Here is an 18,698-nt window from a genome sequence, read left to right as displayed (position 1 = left end):
CAGCAGGTATTCAGTGATGTTCTGATATTAGCCACCTTAGCGGCTGAACCAACGCTGAAGCTGCTAGTTGACATTTAAACTACGTTACTGCTCGGATTTTTCTTTTGTTAGAGAATGAGCATGTTAAAGTTGCTTTAAAGGATTATTCTGCATTTTCATCTTACTGTTGGCCTTACTTTCCCAGTTCTGACAGCACAATATGATACTGATCTTCAGAAGGCTTTTGCGTCTTTTGAGAGACCCTGGAACAATGCTAAGGGTCTACAGCCCTTAGCTAACTGCTAGCTACTCTGAGAGGATGTAATTAGGCACTGCAGTGCTTTGAGCTGAGTGAAATACCAATGCCGGCATGCTAACATGCTCACAGTGATAATACCAAAATGTTTTGTAAGTTTGATGTTCCCCAGTTCATTCAGTTTAAAGTGTTAAAATGCTAACATTAGCTAAATAGCAATAAACAAACCGAGGATGCACCCAGTTAGTTTGGCAGGCAGGTATCAGAGAGGTTAAATGATGGCCTTAGAAAGCTGTGGAGTCATTGAAGGCATCTCAATTACATCTGAGGGAGACACAAAATTTAAAAAATATAATCATAATCTATCAGATCTACAAGGACGGAATGACATCTCCATCCTATTGGGCCTCGCTGACTGCCAGCCTGGCTGAAAACATCTTTCAAGTAGTTGTTTTTAGTCTGGGCGTTGTGGCAGCACTTCACAGCCGGCTGTGGGGGTGGCCAAAGCCGAAGTCTGCCTCGGGGCTCCTAAAAAGTGAAGGCGGGCCCTGCTTCCTCTTGTCACCGCCTGGTGTTTGAAATATTTCCGTGAAAAGGGGGCTGGACGACCCCGACTGCGAGCAGCGGGACTGACATGTTGAGTGTTTGTTTGTGTGCGTGCTGTCGTGTGTTTATCTCGGGATAAGGCAGCTGAATAGGACCAATACGGATTGCGTAAGTTTGTCGCAGATCGGTCGCCTGTCCATCGGTGCGACAACCCGTTTGAGCTCCGGGCAGAGGCGGGAATGGAGCGGGGCGAAGGGGGCGACTATGAGAGCTGCTCACCTCAACAAAACACAATGTGGAAACAGTTTCAAGCCAAAGCCAAGCCGCTGCTCAGCCCCAAGCTGGGCTCCAGAGATCCCGAGGAAAAGAAGGAGCGAAGCGGCTGGATGTTCAAGAAGATGAAACGAAAGGAAAACGTCGTTCTGGACCGGGTGATCTCCTCCTCGCAGCCCGACCTGCTCTTCTCCTCTCAGGTGGATTTAGACACGAAGGAGGCTCAGCTCTGCGGCAGAGCGGCCGCCAGCGGCTCCGCTCTCGGCAGGGAGAAGCTGTCCTCCAAGCACCAGTCCGCAAGCCCCAATAAGCCCACGGTGGCTCACTTGGTGCAGTCCCACCACAAGAGCTCCTCTCTCGGGTCTGCGTGCTTGGAGAGGCTGGCCGAGTCGCCGGGCGGAAGCGGCGGGGCAGCAGCAGGACGCGGCGGAGCGGCAACAGCCGCCGCAGCGGCAGACGCACAGCTGGACAGCAGCGATGAGCGGCCGGTGAGCTCCTCTGCTCTTTTAATGTAGCAGTTCTCCTAAATGCTAACAGCACAAGTCAGTGGCTCATAGGACACTTTTAGGTAAGTTAGAAGAGTTTGTTAGCAGCGTTACAGACGGATTTATTACAGGAAAATTAAATGTAAAAGTGTTCTAATACGATGTCACATAAACCCAGAGGCAGCAACGAAAAGCTGCTGTAGTTACAAATGAATGTGCTGATTATTTCTCAGTTAAAGTGAAATAGTGAAAACAGTTTAAGTTATTGGACAAAACGAGAAACACACACACACAAAACAACTTAAAATACTAGTTTGTTTACACAAGGTGAGAAGGTGAGAAGATGTCACCTCAGCAGGTGACTGATTGTTGGCTTTGTGGCAGTTATGTGCATCATGTTGAAATGTGTGAGAGATTAGCAAACGACTCATCCTGGGCCTGAAACATGTATTTGCTGTCCCATGTCCTGTGGGAAGCCCTGCAGAGGAGTCACCCACAGGTGATGGGGGGGACGTCATCCTGCACATCTCAGCAGGAAAACCAAATGAGCCTGATGTGATGCTGAAGAGATGAGTCCGGCGTCTGGGTTCACTAAGGCACACGAAGCAACAAAAACGTAAACTAACAAGTCCTTAAGCCGCAGGGCCTGAGGTCCACTCCCTGCACTGCAAACTGTCCTTAATCCCCTGCAAAATAAATGTTATGTACAACAAAGAGGAAGATTAAATAAAGGTGAAGTCGTTTATGTCAGCTGTGATCATCAGGGCGGGCTGAAAGGTCACATTGAAGCAACATTAGCCAGTGAGCCGTTAGCCAGCATGCACAACCTGAGTCCCTGAAACTGAGGCAGCTAAATGGAATTCAGCCATCGTTCATCTGACACAGCGAAAAAGACCTTTGAAGGTAGATTAATCACAGCTCAGCAGAGCCGAGACAGAAGACGGCTGACTTCATGGTCTGTAGGATATGCCACCACCTGGAAAGCTGGAAAACGTCCAGTAGACGTGTGTCGAAGGGGACGCGATGCAGTCGTGTCTTCACGCAGGGTTTCAGACAGGCCCAGCTGGAGCACATGATTAGGTCCTTCACCAAAAGTGATTTAGTGCAGGGAGAGCTGAGACGGACTCGGCCTGCACGTCTGGGAAGAATCAAATTAGAGGAACTTACTTTGACGAGCGTCTGCTGGTTGTGAGATAAAATGTCTTTCTGCCAGTCACCGTTACAGCGAGCAGTGACCACAAGTAGAGCAGAGCACCAGCATTTCCTGTTTCCTCTCCCTGCAGGAGAGACCGGAGCTCAGATAACCTGCTTTGGCTGGAGCCTCTTTGGTTCCCCCTGGGACATCAGGCCGTGCGTCTCCACCTGCGCTGACCCGCACGGGTTTCGTCTCAGGCTTTAAGGGGACAGAAGTCTGCTGTGGGACTCAGGAACGGTCTGAAACAGAGAGTTACAGGGGAGGGTATCGACCCCAGTGTGACCTGGTATCAGGCTGATGCTGTGTGGAGCGGCTGGCTGAGGGCAAACGCCGCCGGCCGCTCAGGTGCCATAGGGGAAAGACAAATAGCTGTGAGACTTGACTTGTTCTTTGTGTGTTTGCAGTCGACTCAGCCAGCGTTTGTCTTGCTCTGTCAGGTAGCTCGTACAGGTATAATCCTGGTTTCAGGGTGTTTGTTCAGTCAATGCATGTAAGTTTTGCATTTTGCAGTGTGTGACTTTGACATTCGTGTAAGAATGCGTTAGCATCTCACACGACATATTTACTGATTTCTGCTCTTATTCAACCCAGAGACCTGAAAGCTAGACATATAAAGTGGTTTATTTTGTCAGCATTTTGCATTACATTATTATTCAAAGTTCAAGATTCAAGAGTCTTTATTGTCGTTATGCGAGCATAACAAAATTTTGTAAAGATTTTCAGCTTAAAGGCACACGTATAAGCACCAATAAATTTAAAATGAACACTTAAGAAAAATATAAAACACAAAGTTAAGTAAATAAAGTGCACTCAGTGCCAGTCTGTGTTTGATTGTGTGTGTGTGTGTGAGAAGGTGTGTGTATGTGGCTAGAGGGGGGAGGGTGTGTGTGTGAAGTCCTGTAGGGGGATGGAATGTGAGTGTTTTACTGTAGGGGGGTTATTGCTTTTACAGCTCTGGAGAAGAAGCTGTCCCTGAGTCTGCTGGTGCTGGTTTTGGTGTTCCTGTACCGCCTCCCTGAGGGAAGCGGTACAAACAGTTCGTTGCCCGGGTGGGTGGGACCTGTAGGATAGGATCCTCTCGAAGCACTTCACGATGACCGGAGTCAGAGCGACAGGTCGGTAGTCGTTGAGGCAGGTTATGGTTGATTTCTTTCAGCCTCTGCAGGACGAGAGGCTGCTGCTGCACCTCTGGCTGAGGAAGGTGTGCAGGTCTTCTGCTGCTCGGAGAGTCGAAGCGTGCGAAGAAGCTGTTCAAGGTGTCGGGTGGAGTCGGGTCATGGCTGACCTGCTGGTCGTTGCACTTGGATCTCAGCATCGCTTTGCATCATGTAGTATGTGACAATACTGATTACGTTCTGTCAGCTGGACGATGTCTGCCCCTTTGGACGCAGTTTGTCCTCGTGGCTTTATACTTATATTACACTTTATATTTCCTCCCACAGAACAACTTTAAGGTGTGTTTTCAGAGTCTTGACTGGCCTTGAATCTGGCTGTGACCTGATGAGACTTCTGTCCTCCCATCATCTCGTCCTTTAGTCCCGCCTGTCAGTCAGGCTTAGTCCACTGCAGAAGGATTACTGTCAAGCCAACCAGCACAGCTCCTCCTCTTCCTCTTCCTCCTCCTCCTCCTCACTTGTGGCTCCTTCTTTCATTCAGCTCTGAGTCCTGCTGCTCCACACTCACTGCTGCTTGTTCTTGGATTTGCGGTGGAAGTCTCCTCGCTGTCCCTCCCACAGTCTCTCTGTCTTAATCCCCGTCCCCTCTCGCCACCTTCTGCACCACCTCACATCGGCTGTAGCTTCCCTCCGCGTCCTCCTCGAACCCTGGATCTCTTCCTGAGGGAGGCCCCGGTGGCTGAGTCCCGTTTAGCGATTCGAGGGTTTCTCCGCTGCGCCTCTTGTGATGACTCCGCCTCCTTCACCTCCACCTGTGGACGGCTGCTGTCGGTGAGCGTAGTCCAGCACCAGTACGTACACCAGTGTGACTCGGTCAGTGTTTACAGGTCTGACTGGGTCTTCGCTCCTCATCCAGGTCTTTGTCTGCTGCTGGTCGTCTCCATCGGCTGCGACTAACAGTCAGATGGGTGTTTTAGGCCACGCAGATCTGAGATCAGCTGATGACCGCAGTGTGTTTATAGCAACATGACAGCTTAACAGATGATAAAAATGTGTGTCTGAATTCACACATTCGCAGAGGAGGCTGAGTGTGTTTGCTGTGACTCGGTCCGGCTCCACGTGACTTGTTATTATACACTCTATATTTTCTCTGGCGAGTCCACATGACTGCACTGAAGCAGCAACACATGCGCAGCCCTACGAGAGGCGGACGATCTGCTGCTGTGATAAACAGGAAGTAGCACCACACGTTTTAATTCAGTCTGTTTCAGTCCACATGAGAAACCGTCTCACCGGTCTTTGACTGAAATAAAAGTACAAACTCTACAGTGTGAAAATACTGTGTAATACAAGTAGAAGTCGGGCATACAAATCCTATGTTGTTGAAGTATCAGTGGTAAAAATACTGCAGTATTGAAGCGCCGACCACCACCCTTTCATTTGCAGTCCTGATGGCAGCAGCTTCCATGTTTGGACACGCGTGAGGCGTCGTGCTCGCTCGCGGACGCGGAGAACACGCGTGTTGCTCGTCACTGCCTGCCCTGCTGGCCTCTCCAGCCTTCACTTGTCTCTGCTTGATGTCCTGCTAGTTTGTCACTTTTCTCGGGTCTGTAGCCACAGGAAAAGTGTGGAAGATGTTTTGATGGTTAATCAGCATATTTTAAAGGTGAGGCGTGTTCAGACCTAAACCAACATGGCGGACAGAATGTGTTGAAGCAGTCGCTCCTAAATCGGGAGGCCGTGAGAAGAGCTGATGGGATTGTGTGTGATCTGATGCTATTCTGAGCTGACAGCTGATCCTCAGTAAGCAGCTTGTGAGCAGCAGCCTGGCCCTCACTCACCTGTGCGCCCATTCATACCTGCCCAGGTGATTAGACGTAGATGCACCTGAGTGGACCTCAGGTGTTCCTGCTCGTGGAGTTTTTGAGGCGGCCTTCACCTTTTGTCAGCGCTCGTCCCGGCTTGTTTGTCTTTCCCTCAGAAGCGAACTGATTAATCGGTTTGGTTGATTAATTGGTGCTGATCGGATGTCTTACACACTTCAGAAACGGCAGAACTCGGCTCTGATCGCAGCCAATCAGCAGCCAGCTTCTCACCTGGAATTACTGACTGTGAGGCAAAAGAATAAAAAATCCCCCACACTTTTATGTTATAAGTTTGAGTTTGAGTTTATGAATTCATTTGAGTTGGACATTCACTTCCAGATTTGTGCTGTATGTCACTGTGTCCTGGATGAAGGAGAAAAGGAGTCTGACCAAAATGCTCAGCCAATAGCAGGCTTACACCAGCAGGTTACTTCCTGTCAGACGAGGAGGCCACACACATGCTAACAGCCTGGTGGCTAATGTTAGCCTGAACAGCCTCATCAGATGATGTTTTGTCTTCGGTTATGTAAGCTGACCTGGAACATCTTGTCGCCTCCACCCACAGCACAGCCTCCGCCCACAGCCTCCGCCCACAGCACAGCCTCCGCCCACAGCCTCCGCCCACTGGATGGTCTCTCTGTTTTCATGAGCCTGTTTTCGGTTGCTGCCCAGTGTTTCCGCAGCTTGCAAAATGCCCGAGCAGAACTTGGCACACCTCAGAGGTTTTCAGGAAACCGGCGTGTGTTTCACCATGTGTGGAACTGATGAGAGGCCTCTCGCCTTCAGCCTCCAGCCGGGAAAGTCAAAGTCTGCCTCCAGAAGCCAAACCGCTCACATGATTTCTGACTGTTTGTCTCATCAGTGTGTTCCTCTGCTGTTTTTGTGTTGTGCTCTTGTCAGGGCAGTAATTACAATATAAATCATAACATAAAAAGCTGAAATGTGGCGACTGATAGCTGAGCGCTGCTCCTGATTGGCTCAGCTTCTGCACATTTTTTAAATGCAGCGCTCGTGTGTTATCACAGTATTGATCTGTGAGTGGGTGTGAGCGTGTGGCAGGATGCAGAATCCCCAGCAGAGAGCTTCTCCTGATGTGTGCTCTGATGAAGGTTTGATTAACGCCAGCAGTCGCGTGTGTTCAGCTTAAATCACGTTTCTCCGTGCAGGTTGGCGCTCGGTTAGTCGCTGTGAGATTCTGCTTTCAGCGGAGGGCAGTTGTGTTTGTCTTCCTGTGGTTGTTTTGCATCTGCACACCCCGTCTGTGTTTTCTGTGTGTGTGTTAGTGGTTGGAGCTCATTAAGTGAAGAAGAAGCTACAGAGTGGTGTAATGGTGGCAAATGGTGGATGTGTTGTTGTTGTTGGTGTTGGCGTGTTTGCTGCCAGATGAAACACCGTGTGACGTTCAGGACGGGGAACATTCGTCCTCCGAGGTGTCCACAGCCGGGGACCACAGTGTGTCTGCTTGGTTGTGCTGTGAGGCGATGCTGCTGCAGTGGAAATGAGGGCCAGACAGAAATGATAAAAAATATCAGCTCAACATCACTTTTCAGATGGGAGGAAGCTGCTCTTGTCTAATTTCCTGTAAGTGGTCACCCCTGGGACGAAGCGCTGAGCTGAGTCGCCTCAGTCAGTGCTGGCAGCGCGGTTGCAGATGCGCTCAGGAAGTGAAAGCTGCACTTCAGCCACAGCTTAGAGCGGCTTTTATTTCGCTTCAGAATGTCGGTGAGCACACTGTGAGAGTCTGACGCTGATGCAGAAGCTGATTTCAAGGTGTGCAGCTTGTAATTCAAACTTCTGTTTGTCCCGGCAGGCTGTGGGAGCACCGAGCTCCACGGAAGTCCCCCCTGAGAGGTCCGTCCACAGCTCAGGGATGTACAAGCTGGAGGTGGAGCTGAAGCGAGGACACAGCCTGGCCGTCCGAGACCGAGGAGGTGCAGCTCGTCCCCGCCTTCCCTCCGCTGCTCCTGCTTTTATGGATGTGTGACAGCTTGTGTTTGTTTTCCAGGCAGCAGCGACCCGTACGTCAAGTTTAAGCTGGGTGGTAAAGAGGTGTTCAGAAGCAAAACCATCCACAAAAACCTCAACCCAGTGTGGGATGAGAGAACCACTCTGATCCTGGATAGTCTGAGTGAGCCTTTGTATGTAAAGGTAAAGTCTGACACGAAGCTTCTCCACGCGAGTCTTAACCACCTCGTCAGAGTCACTGGAGGTGTTTCTGTTGCTCCTGTGCAGGTGTTTGACTACGACTTTGGCCTTCAAGATGACTTCATGGGTTCTGCTCACCTTTACCTGGAGTCTCTGGAGCAGCAGAGGTAAGCCAGTCTCTCGATGCGTCTGTTTATTATCATGTGTGAGGATACTGAATTCCTCACAGACTGTGAAGTCGTTCGAGGTCTGTGACCGGACTGTGACTTAACACGAGTCATCTGATCACCAGAGCTCTGATCGGAGACCCTCTGCTCACAGAACATCTGCTCGTGTTGATCTCCATCCGTCTGGTGTGTTGTGCTTCTGTAGCTCAGCTGCACCACCTCTGACGCGTCACATTCAGGCCTCAGCGCCGCCCACGTACTGCAGGCTTCGCTGTGGTCTGGGGTTCAGTGGTCTGGTCTGTTACCCGGTTAGGTGGCCGGATGGCAAACCTTTATAACATTGAACAGCTGTTGTTTACTGCATTGATTGATGTTCATCGCAGACACGATTCAGATCTTCCTCAGCAAAAAGTCGTCAGAGTTGTCAGTTCCAGATGCCCACGTTTTCGTCTTTGAGATCTAGAACGAACGGTCTGGATGTCTGCAGACTGTCAGATCCCAGTCATAAATTAAAGTGACTCGTTTTGGCATTTTGTGTTTGGATGTTCACCGTACGTTGATTTTACTGCAGTCACTTTGAAGCTGAAAACGTGTCGTCCGTGTGCAGACGTAAGCGCAGACGCGAACATGCAGCACGCACATCAACACACTCGCCTGCACGTTAGCGTGACGCAGTCGCGGTGCTCATGCAGCAGCAGGTTCAGGACTCACACCCGTCTCTCCTGTGCGGGACAGGACGATACCTGTGACTCTGGTGCTGAAGGACCCTCAGCACCCTGATCAGGACCTGGGCACCCTGGAGCTGTCCGTCACCCTCACACCTAAAGACAGTCCCATAGAGGAGCGACGGGACTCAACGGTATGTACGCTGCTGGTCACGTCTCTCGCTGCTGAGCTTCATAAAATACTACAAATTTAAATATGAGGTCACACTGAAGAGAAGTTAGTGCAGTCCGAAGCTGCTGATGGACGCAGGCTGGAGGGTCACACGCAGACTTCACAAGCTGATCAGGTCGAGAATCAGCGTGCTGACTGATCCCTTAACCCACCAACTGATTCGTCACAGCTGAACAAAGTACAGCCGAGTGTGCACATCGCACACACACACACACACACACACACACACACACACACACACACGCACACACACACACTCTCAGGTCTCTGTGAGGACTTCAGTCAGTAATGCTGAGTTTTGTGCTGCGTTTGTGTCTCCTCCAGCAGAGGGGAGTTAAGGTGTATCGCTGGAGGCCCTATGTGAATAAAGTGAGTGTAGCGGTGATTGAGCTCGTAGTGACTTCCTGTAGCCTCGCCCTGATGCTTTCCTGTTTTACCTCCGCGATGTGCAGATGTCAACCCTGATCAGAATCGTGACCTGTGTTTGCCCCCATAGCTCAGTTTCTTGTCTGGTTGCTGCGGTGCTGCGTTTTGTCTCTCATGTTGGCACTGGAGTGTCAGAACGGGGTCTCAAACGTGTCCTCAGCACTGAGATGAGAACCGAGCCTGTCTCGTCCGTGTTTTATTCAGGGTATAAATTAATCATAGGCCAAGTGTTAGTCTGAGCTGCAGCTCCAGTCAGAGAGGAAGACACACAGCGAAGAAGAGAAGTGAAGGCCAACGAACGAAACAAGAGAAAAACAGATCCAGGAAGACGAGCTCAGATGGATCAAAGCTAACGAGTGTGACGTGAGGTCCTGGTGATGAGTATTCAGCATCTGTGCAGAGCAGTTTTCACTGTTTCAGTCTACTTTCAGCTGCTTTATTCATAAAGTCTAATTAGAGCCCCCCGTCACTTGTTTTAGCTGCTTGTAATTAGAAATAACCCCGTCTCACAGCGCCTCCTAGTGGCTTCCTGATCTGAAGTGTTTTTCTGCCCTGCATGAGTCACTTAATTTAACGTATTTTAATGTATGTTCAGACTATGCTGCTCAGGAGGTCCTGGAAACGATCCACTAAGGTAAACCATCGTCATCGTGTGTGTGCTGTCACAGCTTTCCATTAACAGTCCTAAAGCCTTCGTGCTGATCACCTTCCTGTCCCCGTCCGTCTCTGTTTTGTTGGCTCATTTTACGGTCAGAGTCTCGTGGCGTAGCGCTCAGATCACACATCAAACCTGTTGCTCCTTCAGTGTTGATTGCTTCTGTGTTGTCCATCCAGGGCCCTGTTCTTCAGACTGTGTCCACCCAGGCTAACACGATGCTATCGGTTAGCATCGATTTGTTCTACTGAAGTGAACTGAAGTCCGCTCATGTTTTATATTTCTCTTAGCTAAGCTCATGAAGAGACCAAAACCAACACTGAATGTATCCCACTGAAGGCTGATGTGTCTTCTTCCTCTGTCACACACTCTCCAGAGCACTGAATGTGGATTCATCCACCGCTGAAAGTAGTCCCCAGAGAATTCGTTGTTTCCTGCAGTGTGTTGGATAAAACTCCAGTGAGGAGCTGTTTTAGGAGCTCACTGAACCTTTGCAGTATATTTATGAGGTGGGAGGTAGGCCACAGACAGGAAGTCAGCCATGTTGGTTTTAGACTTTTCGTTAGATTTGTTGACAATAAGAGAAATGCAGAATGACACCAGTCTCATATATTAATCAGTGCAGTCAGACTCCTGATCAGCTCTCACCTAATTGGTCGACTGACTTCGTAAAGCTTTGGTTTCTGACATGTTTAGTGCAGCTGCACAGGAGCTGATTTAAAGCTGAGAAACCACAACAAACACATTCAAATTTTCCAAGGAAGTCCTGCAGAAATGTGCCTCTCAGTACAGTCAAGGCTGAGGTTTAACATTTCAGCAGAGCGAGTCTGTCAGGGTGAAACTTAACGATAGTCTCTCTTTTATAAAACAGGATGCAAACGTTTAATACGAAGGATTTCAGTGTGTAAATTCTCGTCAGCTCAACAATTTCCTCTTTTTTTGTTTTATCCTTCTTTGCTCCATGTGCTGTTCACCATGTCAGGCTTGTTTTAGACCGGTGGGACACGTGAAGACCAGGGTCCTGCCTGTCTCCACGTGTCCCACCATATTCAGGGTTTGTTTCTGTGTGTGTGGACCAGCAGCAGCAGTCCATGCGTCTTTCAGAGCTGCATCGGAAGTCCCAGCTCTGGAGGGGGATCGTCAGCATCGCCCTCATCGAAGGCCGGAACCTGATTCCCATGGACCCCAACGGACTGAGCGACCCGTATGTCAAGTTCAGGCTGGGACCACAGAAGTACAGGAGCAAGGTGAGGCCTGGTCAGATCCTGATCAGGAGTTTACTCAGGAGAGTGATGAAGGTTGTGCTCCTTTAAATTAAGAGCATCTGTGTGTGTGTGTGCGTGTGTGTGCGCAGACCGTGCCAAAGACCCTGAGTCCACAGTGGAGGGAACAGTTTGACCTTCATCTGTACGAGGAGACCGGCGGCGTGCTGGAGATCACAGTGTGGGACCGAGACACTGGGAGGAGAGACGACTTCATTGGACGGTCAGTTGACTCCAGTCTGTAAAGCTCCGTGCTGCTTCACTGTTCAGGCGTCACTCATGTCTGCAGGTTTTCTTTTTGGGTTTGTCCCAAGAGGCTGCAGATGAAACCAAGTGACAGGTGTGAAACCAGACTGGAGTCTCTGCGGTTTGCTTTGGTTTCATATAGACGAAGACGCGACTCACAAATGTTCTTCTTACGTTTTCTGGTTATTAAATCGTGATTTAGTCTTAGCTTGTTGTTTTCTATATTTGTACATTCTCAGGTTTTGTCTGATCAAATCAGCCGTCTGATCAAAGTGGTGAATTAAAAAGTGTCCTCTGACATGCAGCGACGGCTTTGCACTTAAAGGGACAGTTCACCTCAAAATCAAGAGACACACACACACACACACACACCTTTTCCTGTCCCCTGCAGTGCTGTTTATCCGTCCAGGTGGTTTGGCAGAGTTTTGGAGAGATGTCTGCCTTCTCTTCAATACAATGGAAGTAGCTGACACTTTGAAAAACTCAGAAGCAGTGTGTCTTTCCAGAAGGCGTGACGCGGTCACACCTTGTTGTGAGCAGCTTCGTGCAGGAACTATTTTCTTTCTGTATGAAGACGCTGAAGGAAACGTCTGCGTGTGTGTTGTGTGTTTGCTCTCCAGCTGCCAGTTGGATCTGTCCACTCTGGCTAAGGAGCACACTCATCACCTGGAGCTGCCGCTGGAGGAGTCCCAGGGCTCCGTGGTGCTGCTGGTCACGCTGACCGCCTCGGCTCACGTCTCCATCGCCGACCTGTCCGTCACGCCGCTGGACGACCCGCAGGAGCGCAGGGAGATACTCAAACGATACGTGAGCAACACGCCGAACGACAGCTGATTGCATATAACCACTGGGGGGAGACGTAATCACAGGCTTTAGATGTGTGAAAGTACTGACACCTCACTGTGTAAATACTCCACTACGAGAACATGCAGGACTTTTACTCTGCGTTCCTGTGCTTTTCCCTCTCCGTCAGGGTTTGTTCAAGTCCTTCTCCAACCTGAAAGACGTCGGCGTCGTGCAGGTGAAGGTGATGAGAGCCGAGGGACTCATGGCTGCCGACGTAAACGGTAACGACGTGTCTCAGAATGCTCTGTACTTTATACTCCTACACAGTACTTCATGTTGCTGTCCGGTACTTTGTACTTGCTGTACTGCGAGTGTGACGTGTGATGTGAGTTTCCTTGTCCGTTTGTCAGGAAAAAGTGATCCGTTCTGTGTGTTGGAGCTGAATAACGACAGACTGCAGACTCACACAGTTTACAAGAACCTCAACCCAGAGTGGAACAAAGCCTTCACCTTGTGAGTCCACTTCACTTTACTGTCACTGTCCAACCTGCTCATCGTGTCCTCTGGAGACAGCAGCTCACTGTTTACACTGTACACGTCGCAGTACGCTCAGTACTTCCCATCTGTTCGGTCTGTGTACATGTCTTAGTATCACTCGTTCGTCTTTAAATAAATGTGCTGCAAAGACGATCAGGTTTTACCAAAGTCTGAACTGACGAACTGAAGAGTCGGCTTGGCCTGCAGAGAAGTTATGGATGTGGTTTTTATGACGCAGCAGTGGTGAAGGTCTCCGATTGGCTGTAATCTAATATTGATTAAAAGCTCAGCGTGGCTCGCCGTGTTTGTCTTCCCGCAGTAACGTGAAGGACGTTCACTCAGTGTTGGAGGTGACCGTGTTCGACGAGGACAGAGACAGGAGTGCTGACTTCCTGGGGAAGGTGGCCATCCCCTTATTACATGTGAGTACAGAAGCTTCAGGTGCCACACACGTCCAGATGTGGAAATCTGACCTCTGAGCTCGTTCTTGCTGTCCTGTCAGGTCCGTAACGGCGAGCAGAAGGGCTACGCGTTGAAGAACAAGGAGCTGACGGGTCCGACCAAAGGAGTCGTCTACCTGGAGATCGACGTCATCTACAACACTGTGAGTCAGGCTCCGAGCCGTTTGTCCGCAAGGCCACATTCAGGTCTGAGCTACTCGTTGGAGTAAAGTAATAATATCACACAGAATCACATATCAGCCACAGGGACATTTTACTGCACAGTGAGTACTTGTACTACATGACACTGATAATACTCCTGCCCTTTTGCTTCAATAAAGGCTCTGAGACTTTCTGCTGAATTTGTCTCGTTTTGTCCTCAGGTTAAAGCTGCTTTGAGGACTGTGGTCCCAGCAGAGCAGAAATACATCGAGGAGGAACCCAAAGTCTCCAAGCAGGTTTGCTCATGTGCAGCACGCAAAGCAGGCAGCTGCCGTCACATTAGCTGCGTTAGCTAATGCTAGAGCAGCTCAGAGCAGCTGCAGGCCGACATGACAAATAAACATTATAACAGAGAAAGGATTAAAGCAATAACATGAATAAAACGTTTTAAAAAGGCAGCTAAGAGGAAACAAGAACAAGAAAACACGTTTCCCTCAGGAGACCAAACAGACAAAGAGACTGAATGTTGGACTGACATCATCAGGTGGACACACACATACACTGTGTCCTGTATGCACTATATATACTGCATGAAGCTTTTACAGTATTATCATGTGTACTTTGTGTCTTTCAGTTGCTCCAGCAGAACTTTAACCGTGTGAAGAGGTGCATCATGGTCCTCATCAGCTACGGGACGTACATCAACAGCTGCTTCGAATGGGAGTCCACACAGAGGAGCCTCATCTCCTTTGTGGTATGATCTCACACACACACACACACACACACGCTTTATTTCTGCTCTGAGCGGCGAGTCGTTCGTCAGGCCGACACGTCTCTATTGGACGGCGGTCTGTGATCGAGAGCGTGCGTGTGAAGCGGCGTGTTGTCTCCACTTTCGTGTCCAGCTGTTCGTGGTGGCGGTGTGGAACTTCGAGCTCTACATGCTGCCGCTGGCTCTGCTGCTGCTGCTGGTCTGGAACTTCTTCTTCTGCTCGAGCAGGGAAACGGCTGACGTGGTGAGGAAACCATCATTACATTTGGACAGCATCCGTGTTTCCAATAGCCCCGTGTTGATCACTTCCTTTCCTGCTGCAGTCCATGGAGGCCATGTTTGAGTGGGAAGACGAAGAAGAGGATAAAGAGGACAAGGTAGTGTGGTCACAACACAGCTGTACGTTCACGTTGTTCTGCATGAAACGCTGACCGTTCCATCGTTCCTGTCAGGAGGCGGAGCACAAAGGCTTCATAGATAAACTGTACGCCATCCAGGACGTGTTCATCAGCGTGCAGAGCGCTCTGGATGAGGTGGCGTCACATGGAGAGAGGATAAAGAAGTGAGTATCGCCATTGAATGATGCCATTTTGTGTCAACAGTGTGCAGAAACAGAAGTTTAAGAAGGGAAATGGGACTAGATTAGGAGACAGGGAAGCGTCATACTGAGTCAGCAAACAGGGTCTCTAATATTAGCCTGCTTCCATAAAGGCCTGGGGCCCCCAGCTACAACACTGACTCTTTTATGGGAGAAGGACGATCCCCCTGCAGCTCATTCTGTTAGCATAACGAGCTGCATCCCTTCAGTGTCTGTGGTGTTGTGCTCTTCGTCCTCTGCAGCACCGTTAACTGGACAGTGCCTTTTCTGAGCTGGCTGGCCATCACTGCCTTATGTCTGGCCACGCTGCTGCTCTACCTCGTACCTGTTCGGTACCTTGTGCTGGCGTGGGGTGAGTCCCGCTTCCTGTGCTCCTGCAGCTGTGTACGCAAACCCGACAGGTTGCACTAAACCGGTTTCCTTTTTCCTGCAGGTGTGAATAAGTTCACCAAGAAGCTTCGTGATCCGTACATGATTGACAACAACGAGCTTCTGGACTTCCTCTCGCGAGTGCCGTCCGACGTTCAAGTGGTGAGTGACTCATCCAGACTTTGTGAGGCAGGAAGGAAACACGATGACGCGGAAGAACAAACGCAAAAGGAATTAATTAATGCGGGAACGAGGGAAGACGTTTCCTTCATAGATCAGTTCGTAGCCATCACATTTGTGTGTTTGTTCGTACCTGACACGTGCCTGTGTGTGTGTGTGTGTGTGTGTGTGTGTGTGCGCGTGCCTGTGTGTGTGTGTGTGTGTGTGTGTGCGTGTGCCTGTGTGTGCGGTGACGGACAGATGCAGTATCGTGAGCTGAAGGTCGATCCTGGACAAAGTCCCAGCAAACGCAAGAGGACAAACCCGAGTTAGCCGCCGTGTAAACAGTGTAAACATGTTATTTTTAAATTTCTTGTATATTTGGATTATTCTGACCAGCTGTCACTGATGAGTTGTTTTCCTTTGGTTACAGTGCAAAGATTTATTTTCTAAATCCTGTAAAGAAGACTTTGTTTTTTTATTCCCCTTCGCCTCACGTGTTGTGAACGCACACGCGTGTTACACTGAGCATGTGTGAAGGTGTGCCGCTGTTGCATGGGATGGTTGCACCTCCATCTTTGTATTTCTTTGAACGTGTTTGTGCAGTTTTGAGCTCGATGTGCCGTCAGCGTCTGATAGCTGCATGTTTGTTACTGTATGACCGTATTTACACACAACGTCCACACGCTGCGTGCTACGTTTATGGACTGCTCGTTTGTGTGCAAAACAGAACCGGATGGATTTTGGTGTTAAATTCAGCGATTTGAATCAGTTTATGCTGATGTTATTTCAGGTTAAAGGGACATTCCACCACTTTCACACACTGAGCTCAGTTTAGTGCCATTCAGCCTGTGGAAACGCTTCTGAAATAACCCTGATGATGTCATAGTGATGTCATCAGGGTTAATTTGTTAATCTCACAGACGAGAACATTTGCAGCAGCGAAGGTGGATGAAGTGCATCTCCAATCCGATTTGCTCCACCTTTTCATACTTTTCATACTTTAAGTACATTTTCCTGACTGCACTTACATACTTTTACTGAAGTATGATTTTGAAGACAAAACTGTAGTATCTCTAAGTAAAGGATCTGAGTGCTTCCTGCACCACATTTACTCCACAGTTTCGCTGTGCTGGTTTGTGTAGATGTCGTCCTCCCACCACCCACTGAAGACCGACGGAAGATTTAAAATCAGACGAAGACGTAAAGTGAAATGCATCGCAGGCTGTAATATTCATTCATATTCAGAAAACCTGCTTTTAACTTATTTAATAACTTCAGTAGCTTGTTAACTTTGCAAACTCAATAATCAATAATCAAACCAAAATATGATCAATATATGATCAGTTACTTTGGACTTTATCCCCCACCTTCAGCGTCTGTAACAGCAAAGTGCGCATTACTACAATATAATTTGACACATGTAACATTTGGAATGCACTAGTTGTAGTACTACAGTACTTTCACACTATTATTGTTACTTTTTTTTAGATCTGAGTACTTCTGTAGTTGAAAGTATTTAGTACTATTTAGCACTAATGACGGTATTTAGTTTTGGCAGGTCTGTGCTGCAGATCGGTTATTAAAGATTAATAAATGAATGATTTTCTTTTTAACATACGTTTTTAACTTTCTTATGACACCATGAAAAGGAAAAACAAAATGTGTTTTTTATTTGACTTTGTTTCTTTGTTTTCATTTAGTCGTTTTAAATCCTCCGTACTGATGAGCTCGTGTGTGTTTGTTTGTTCCAAACAGACGAAACCTTTTTTGTCTGATTTTCACCTCATCGACTTTATTTTCAGTTTCTGATTTCCTGTTTTTCTCTCCAAACGTTAGTCTGCACAGTCACATTTGACTGTTTTGTGCTTTGTAATCCGAATGTGGAAAGTTTCTGGATGTGATTTCCTGCATGTTTGTGTAAGCTGTAATGTGTGCGTGTCAAAGAGTTTTGCATGACTGCAAGTGCATTTATGGATACTGAATGTGAAGTTGATCTAAAGCGTCTGTGGCTTCTGCGTGATGTTCAGACCCACCTGAGCTGCAGGTGAACACAGAAGAAGCTGTTATAGACCTCCTGTTTACTCTCTTTAATCATCCCCTCTGTCATTTTGCACATTATCTGTTTTGTTTTCCAGTTGCATTGTGGGTATTTGCCGCTGCAGTTGTGTCAAAGTGAAATGCTGGACTGACCTTCATGACTGTAGCATTTGTCTGACAAAATATATTTCTACACAGACCTGAGTGGCTCTCTGGGTTTGATTTATTCATTTATTTTACAAAACAAACAGGACAGGACAGTATTTTGGCCTCCATATTTTTTCTGTTTATCAATCAATATTATCAGCATCAACAGATTATTAATTTCAACATGAATGGGTTTTGTCACTCTGATGCTTTTTGTCTTACTTCTGTATGGCGGATAAAACGCTCTGAGGTTACTGAAACAGGAAGTTTAATGATACCACAAAGTCATGAGTGCTGTTATTTTTGACTCGTATTGATGACTTTTGGCAAATCAGCACCGTTTAAAGCAGGTCGAAGTCGTGCTTATCACTTCCTGTTTGCAGTCTACACGTGGACGCTCAAACTGCTATCACCGGATCACTTTGATACTGAAAAAATCTTAAAAATTTCATAATTCTAAGGCAACTTCTGCAATTACAAAGAACTCAGTTTGTCTGTTGTTTTATAAAGATTCATGGATGTTCATTCCTGATGGACATCCAATATGATGATACTGTAGGAATGTGTTATTCTCACGGAGTTTAAGAAAGTGTGTCTCGTGTGTGTGTGTGTGTGTGTGTGTTAAGATTTGAGAAGAAATGCAGTTTTGACTTGTTGCTCACATTTTGAGCAGCTTTGCCACAGAAGTCTGGTGTGTGGGATCACAAGCAGCGATGGAAATCTGACGTGACTCAAGCCAAAATGTTCACAGATGTCTTAATGTTTATGTTTTCTTTCACGACTTCCTTCCTCACTCTCTCACTCTCCTGGAAGTTACAGCCACAGCAAATGAGAAGCACCGTTAGCTGGAAAAGAAAGCGAACAACAAAGGTTATTTTACAACATTTTTATGAGGAAATGTTGTACAACATGAGGGGAAATGTGCTCTTGAAAACTGAGCCTGATCAGTGTTTAAAGGCCAAAGGAGGGAGAGTAAATAAAATCTATTCAGACATTTCCTGTTGGTTTCTTGGTTTACTTAAAAAGGTTTCTCTGATACATGAACACTGTTCGTCTTGTTTTTCTGCTCTCGGCCTACATGTTGTGCTGCTCAGCTTCGGCCAGCAGGGGGCGTTGTACACTTAAATCACTTCCTAACTTCACTAATTATTCTCCACACACCACATTTTTATTTAC

General features: G+C 48.0%; 1 protein-coding gene across 4 annotated transcripts; it reads left to right on the top strand.

Annotated features, from left to right (window-relative positions):
* Window positions 1-755: 755 nt before the first annotated feature.
* mctp1b (multiple C2 domains, transmembrane 1b) lies at window positions 756-17,579 on the top strand. 4 transcript variants are annotated; one of them, XM_046375103.1, is made up of 21 exons: window positions 756-1,542; window positions 7,525-7,645; window positions 7,720-7,862; window positions 7,947-8,026; window positions 8,762-8,885; window positions 9,945-9,983; window positions 11,087-11,251; window positions 11,359-11,489; window positions 12,133-12,319; window positions 12,486-12,579; window positions 12,709-12,811; window positions 13,155-13,257; window positions 13,338-13,439; window positions 13,659-13,733; window positions 14,072-14,191; window positions 14,343-14,453; window positions 14,533-14,586; window positions 14,662-14,771; window positions 15,050-15,159; window positions 15,241-15,338; window positions 15,597-17,579. In XM_046375103.1, exons 1-21 carry the CDS (start codon window positions 1,021-1,023, stop codon window positions 15,666-15,668), a joined length of 2,664 nt encoding a protein of 887 aa, XP_046231059.1. In that variant the 5' UTR covers window positions 756-1,020; the 3' UTR covers window positions 15,669-17,579. The 4 variants fall into 4 exon arrangements, with proteins under 4 accessions (XP_046231059.1, XP_046231058.1, XP_046231062.1 ...); XM_046375102.1 differs by having other exon boundaries at window positions 11,084-11,251; XM_046375106.1 differs by lacking the exon at window positions 9,945-9,983.
* Window positions 17,580-18,698: the final 1,119 nt, after the last annotated feature.

This window comes from Scatophagus argus, chromosome 20, assembly GCF_020382885.2.
Source record: "Scatophagus argus isolate fScaArg1 chromosome 20, fScaArg1.pri, whole genome shotgun sequence".
NCBI lineage: Eukaryota > Metazoa > Chordata > Actinopteri > Scatophagidae > Scatophagus > Scatophagus argus.
Note: the sequence above shows the minus strand (reverse complement) of the source record. Positions and strands in the feature narration are given on the sequence as shown.

Excerpts from the sequence above, each read along its gene's own strand:
- mctp1b (XM_046375102.1), top strand. The coding sequence starts at position 1,021 with ATGGAGCGGGGCGAAGGGGGCGACTATGAGAGCTGCTCACCTCAACAA. Across the intron at positions 12,320-12,485 it reads GGGAGATACTCAAACGATAC|GGTTTGTTCAAGTCCTTCTC; the intron begins GTGAGCAACACG and ends CCTCTCCGTCAG. Across the intron at positions 14,587-14,661 it reads AAGAGGATAAAGAGGACAAG|GAGGCGGAGCACAAAGGCTT; the intron begins GTAGTGTGGTCA and ends CGTTCCTGTCAG.